The sequence below is a fragment of the Phaseolus vulgaris genome, chromosome 10, assembly GCF_000499845.2.
Source record: "Phaseolus vulgaris cultivar G19833 chromosome 10, P. vulgaris v2.0, whole genome shotgun sequence".
Classification (NCBI taxonomy): domain Eukaryota; kingdom Viridiplantae; phylum Streptophyta; class Magnoliopsida; order Fabales; family Fabaceae; genus Phaseolus; species Phaseolus vulgaris.
The window spans coordinates 6357405-6363683 of NC_023750.2; the positions used below are offsets into that span (position 1 = coordinate 6357405).

A 6279-nucleotide genomic window follows, 5' to 3' on the forward strand; every position below is an offset into this window, starting at 1 on the left:
AGTGAGAGGGGTTAGTTTATGAGAAAGAGAGGGCTTAGGGAGAAAAGGGAAGACGCGTTAGACTATGAGCGAAAGTAGTGAGAAAAAGGATCAGGAGAGGAAAGAACAAACAAGCGAAACACTTACATTTTGGAATTTGATTAGGAGGGTTAAGAATAAGGGGAATGCGGGTGATGGATATGGAGGGGAAGTGGTTAACAATGGTGGTAAAGGATAAGAACGATTTAACTAAGTCTATTTGCAAGTCCAAGACAAAGAAAAGATAAGCATATTTTATAATATTTTTTTCTTTTGTATATAATATTTTTCATGATTAATGTTAATTGAACGATTAAGGATGAATTTTTTATTTATTGCTTAATGGTGTCACATGTGTTGTAATGATAGAAATAAATAATAAAAAAAAAAGCAGACACACAGGCACTCTCGTGCCTGTGTTTCCGCTAGGTAATTATAAAATAAGTTACATGAATTATTTTTAAATATAAATATCTTTTATAATTATTCATTTGTGTTGTATTAACAAATAATTATTTTTTATTATGCTAATATTATGACAAAACTATTGAAGTTGGTATTAAGAAGTGAATTTTAAATTTAATTTGATGAGATTTACACCTATTTATATATTGTAAAATGTTTTTATTACTAGTCGATCTAAAATCTCCAACGGTTGCATGTTTAAGAAAGATGTGATCTTTGAAGATCTCTAGAGTGTATTAAGAAGTTGTGTAAACTAATGCATACAGCAATCTTAAAAATTTGTGTGAAAAACTCCCCTGAAATCATGAAGCATAAAACCCCAAGTGAAACATGAGACACAGTAAACAAAGTATAGGAAACTGAACAAAACAAAGAAAACCAATTCAGGAATAGTCATTTGAAGATCTAGTATTACTGCAAACTGATCACAAAAGTGTAAACAGCAAAATGGACACACAACACATGAAAAAGATGTTAAAAAGTGCAACACTACTTCTCTGTCCTCCACTGCATGGAGTACTGCTCCCACTATAACACCCCTTTTTTTGCTGGATTCCTGCACCACGATTTTCAAGCACAAACGTGGAGTTTTTCTGTCCATTGCTAAACAAAACACACCAAAAGAAAGGCCCTTTATGGAGTCCAACAAGGCCAACTCCCACCTCAGTGTGTGATTTGTTCTTCAAAAGAGACACAGAGTTCTTATCTTTAATGAGAACTTCAGAGAATGCTAATGATGGCTCAAGATACTCTCTTCGACAACCAACAATGTGTCCAGTTATGGTGCCAAAAGTAGGTAGTTCTACGCCACAGTTGGGAGCAAACACTTCTGTGAAATCATCTTCAGGAGGTTTGCAGTTTACAGCATTGTTACCAGTGCAGTTCCCTTTGCATAATTCAACATATTGTAAGGCCATGCACCCTAAACCAGGGCTGTCATTCAAGTGAGGAAGCTTTTGATCTGTTCGATTCTTGTTTATTATGTCAACTATGTCACTAGCAGGGTTTCCTGAGAGAAAAAAAAACATCAAGCTGTTTTTAGAGATGATATATATTGGATCTGCATGCTCATGAAAGGTTATGTTTATCATGTTTCTGTTCAATTGACTCAATCATCAGATTGATTCTTCATATATGATGACAGTATGGTTCAGATTTGCATCAAATAAAGAACATATTGAAAAACCTGATTTTGCTAGTGTTGGGTTCAAACAACAATAACAAGAAAAACACAAGAACAAAAACGAAAAGGAAAGGAAGCAACTGTATTGTACTGGAAGGTTCTATACACAAAGTTCGTTCACAAAATTCAGCTCATGTAGAATACACATAGAGTCCTCTATATATAGAACTAAGAAAATGGAGTAACAGAAAACTGCTAACAATACAAACTTGGGAGTCATCTTGTGGGTGAGATCTTTTGAGAATACTAGCTTTTCTATGAAACAAGTTCACAAACACCAACATACTAGAACAAAAATCAAAAGGTTCATATTATATTCAGGCTGCATTAGAAGTTCACAAACACTATGCTTTTCCAAAAACCAATATATTTGACTAAATTTCAATTTATAATGCTCAAATTAATGCAGATTTTTCCAACCAATGTGTAAATGCTCTGATTATGAAGTTGATAAATCCAAACAGAACTCCAACATATTTTAATGTTTGACTGTGATTCCTGTGAAGACAAGCCATAAATACCATGAAACAAACTTTTTCTAAAATTATTGAAGTATTCTCAGAAAGAACATCTGAAACAGAGGTGAAAGGCACGGAAATAGGCAGCACTTTGTGGCAGATCATCTACCATATCTAATTAGAATATAATTTAAATTCAAGGGAAAATAACTTTTGGAAACCAAATTGCCATCAAATGTAAAAGAATACTATTTTTAGTGGCTTATTGGGAAAGAAGATTGATTTGCACTCAAGGGTTTCAAGTTCACCAATGACAAACTTATTCTGGCAATCAGTTTAAATGTAAAAAGTAACCTTTTATAATAGAACTTTTTATGATCTATGTAGCAGATATCACTTAGTGGGATGAGACTTTGTCGTTCTGCAATCCATAATATCATCAATCATAGTGAATGTACCATATCAAGGAAACCAATGTTACATTTAACCAACATATTTGAGTATTCTATAAGTTCAGCAATCTAGTATTGAATGAATCAGTAGTTAGGGCTGGACTAAATACATAAACTGAACTACTATAAAACAAAACTGATCTTTGAAAATGATTCAGCAAAACTGAACAGTAAAATTGATTAAATAAATTGAACTACACTAATTGAACTATTTCAAATTGTTTGTTATATAATCAATAAACATCTTATCTTAAAACACATTTCTAATTTTATAAGTTTTAGTTCAGTTTAGTTTATGGAAATTTATACAGAAGCAATTTGGTTTATAAAAACTAAATTAAAACAACAACTAAATACAGTTTTCCTTCAAAAACAATTTTTTTTAATGTAATTCAATTCAGTTAATCTTTTTTAATAGCCCTAGCAACAACATGATTGTTCCCCAACCTAGGAGAAGCCAAATATTAAATCAATTAATTGAAATTTTTTTTGGGATGACTGACTTAGTTTAGTTTCTTCAAATTCAATAACTATTTCAAAGGCATCTAGCTTCTAAACATAGGTAGGGTTAGACATATATTAGGGTGGGAAATGAGTTAGGCTAAACTAGGTTTTATAAAGTTTGAGCCTAATCTACTTACCTTGTTAAGACTATAAAATATGACCAAACTAGAGCTTATAGAGATTCAAGCATTCCTCAGCTCACAAACTAGTTTTGGGATTGAGGTCCAAATTCAAAATACAAGCCATTCAAAGATCAAATATGGGGCAACTTCAACTTTCCAAAAAAACCATATGGCTCCATAACTTTCCCAATGCAAGCTATCTAGTGTCATGCTTTTAAATTACAAACAAAAAAGAAGAAGGTAGTGAAGAATGAGCATTTAGAGATGCAAACAGTGAAAACATTCATGAATATGCCAATGCTGAATACTGAAGTTCAATACCATAAATTCTAAACCTTCTACACACTGCTATCAGCTACCACTCTAAATCCCCATTTTTCCCACTAATTTCAAAATTGTAATACAAATCCTTAAGAAAACTTCAGACTAATGAAACCTCTGATCGAGGGAATGTGCCAGCAATCAGAGATCCAGAACAAGATGGAAACTTTCAAAGCCCAAAGACAAAAACAAGACTTGTATTAAGGAGAGCTTCTGGAATACCCATTACACCAACCATCTCAACAGTACAAGTAATGAACACCCCAGACACAATAAAAGAACAACCTTGTAGAATGACCAAAAATATGTTACTTACTACTGGTCATGCCCACATTGTCCTTATAACTAAATAACAGACACAGTGCTCATAAACACACCAAAATGCCAAAACAAACAAAATATACACAGAAACAAAGAAAAAGAATACAACTTTACTCACCATAGATGTGGTGCGAGAGAACAAGAGCTGGCAAAAGAAGACAGCAAGAAAAACAACAAAAGAAATGCAACACACAACAACTGGGGTTGTTCATCATATGCAATGCCGAGATGAACCAAAAAAAATGGATTTTACTTTGGCAGTAGTGTGAAACAAAGTGAGTGGAGAAAAGGGTAATCAAGATGAAGTTGAGGGAAAGAGAAAAAAGTTGATGAATTGGCCTAAATGGAGAAGATAGGGAAGTAAAGGGTAGTGATGGGTTTGCACTTTGCAACACCAAAAGGACCCAAAAGGACTCAAAGTGGGTCCCATGTAGCCGTTATCTCCTCTGTCATTGAATGTTTTTTCCTAAAATTGCTACCCATTTTCAAAATGGGACCCATGATTCATAGATAACTTTGATTATGGAGACGAAGATGGTTTAGTGAATTTTAATTTTGTTTCATCTTATTTACAAGAATCACATTACTATCTCTCCAAAACATTAATAAACTTTTTAATGGTTTCTTTTGATACATTCTTCATTATAAGCTGAATTTAGTGAGAATTATAGTAACAAATTTCTTGTTATTTCTTCTTCAAGACATTATCCTAATATAACACATAATGTCTTAAAACATTAGTAGTCTAAAAATGTTAGAAATTTCATTATATTTATTCTTTTTAGATCATTTTAAGTTTTATGTTTTCATATAACCTTAAATATCAATTTGAAATTTTACTCTTTCCAATAGAAATAGGTACCTTTAATATATTTTTTTATTCTAAATTTACCCCTTTTCATTTAAGTTCATATTGACTTAATATATCTTTCATATATTATCAAAATACTTATTTCTCTCTTAAATTTCACAAATTAATAGAAAAAAAATATTTTGTGTGTGTGAAATATAATAAGTGAATCATTTATCATAATACACAACGATCAACAATACCATTTTATTAAACGTCAAAATTAACATTTTTTTTTATCAATAATAATAATAAAATATTACAAAATATGGCACAAGGGTATCAAAACCTTTTTACAACTAAAATAACGCATTAACATCAAGCAATTATGTTATGTTTAAATTTAACTAATCCAAATACTAGATAACATAATAAAAAAAAGGCTGATAAGTTGGCTAATTTAGGATTTATTTATAGAGAATCATTTCATTGGTATAATAGACTCCCAGCTAGTCTGTTCTTAGAATTATTTATGAATAGGTATAATCTACCTATGTATCGTTTGTGTTAACACATGGGTTTTGGTCTAGTCCCCCCATATTTTTGTATTTTTTTTTAATAATATTTTTTTTTCATGTGATGGCAGATGATTATTGTTACTTGAAGTGTCAACTTAGCTGAGATGTCAAGTTGCATAGTGATGCCTAACACAAAAACTTTATAAAAAAAAATAAAAAAAAATGGCTTATTCTACACAAAATATATCAAAATTAGTATTTTAATTATCTTTTTAGTCAAATATTACCTTGAGATACCTTAATCTTTTTTGTATTTATTATGATGCAGTCTGATGTAATGTTTAGTATTAATAATGCATCACTTGTAAACATAGAACTTTTACTTGTATTTTTATAGATAAATTAATAATGGAATTTTAAATTAAAATGAAGTTTTAGATACGTTGTATACTTGGTTTGTATTATTACGTAAAGAAAACAAAATCTGGTTTGTATTATTACGTAAAGATGATTTTTTTTAAATGAAATTAACTATTAATTAAAATAATCTGTATATCTCTTATTAATTCGCTAATATAGTCCTAATAAGAAAATCATGTTTGGCCCTCCATAAAAAAAAAGTTTCTCTTTTATTATATAATGTTTATTGATATTAGTTAAATATTCACTTATTAAATGACACGTTAACTGTTGCATTAAACTAAAACATGTAATTTTTTTCTTCTGGTTTGAACAGTTTTTTACATTTTATTTTTTATTTTAAATAATTTTTTTTTCCTATTTTGGCCTCTCATATATTTTTTATTTTTTTACTTCTTCTATTTATTAATATTTTTAAGTAATCAGTTGTCACTTAAGTAATTACGTGATAAGATGATACAACACTATTTTAAAAAAAATTATTTTCTTTGAAAAAAAATATGAATATATGTTTTGGTATAAAAGGAATATAGAGAACGCTTACCGAATGAACAATTGACTTCTCCGCTTCACTTAGTTGTCACACCTTTGTTCGCTTCTTCTCTAACTCTTTAGGTTTGATCGGACTATTCTTCCTTCTTTCATTATCGTTCACCACTTTTGGTCAAACTTATTTTTCTTCGTTCGCTTTTGATTAGGAGGACACC

General features: G+C 30.3%; 1 protein-coding gene across 1 annotated transcript; it reads right to left on the reverse strand.

Annotated features, from left to right (window-relative positions):
- Nucleotides 1–807: 807 nt before the first annotated feature.
- LOC137819467 (uncharacterized) lies at nucleotides 808–4222 on the reverse strand. Its single transcript, XM_068623322.1, has 2 exons — nucleotides 3963–4222; nucleotides 808–1492 (listed from the first exon to the last, which is right to left on the reverse strand). The coding sequence occupies exons 1-2, from the start codon at nucleotides 4057–4059 to the stop codon at nucleotides 909–911; spliced, it is 681 nt and encodes a 226-aa protein (XP_068479423.1). The 5' UTR covers nucleotides 4060–4222; the 3' UTR covers nucleotides 808–908.
- Nucleotides 4223–6279: the final 2057 nt, after the last annotated feature.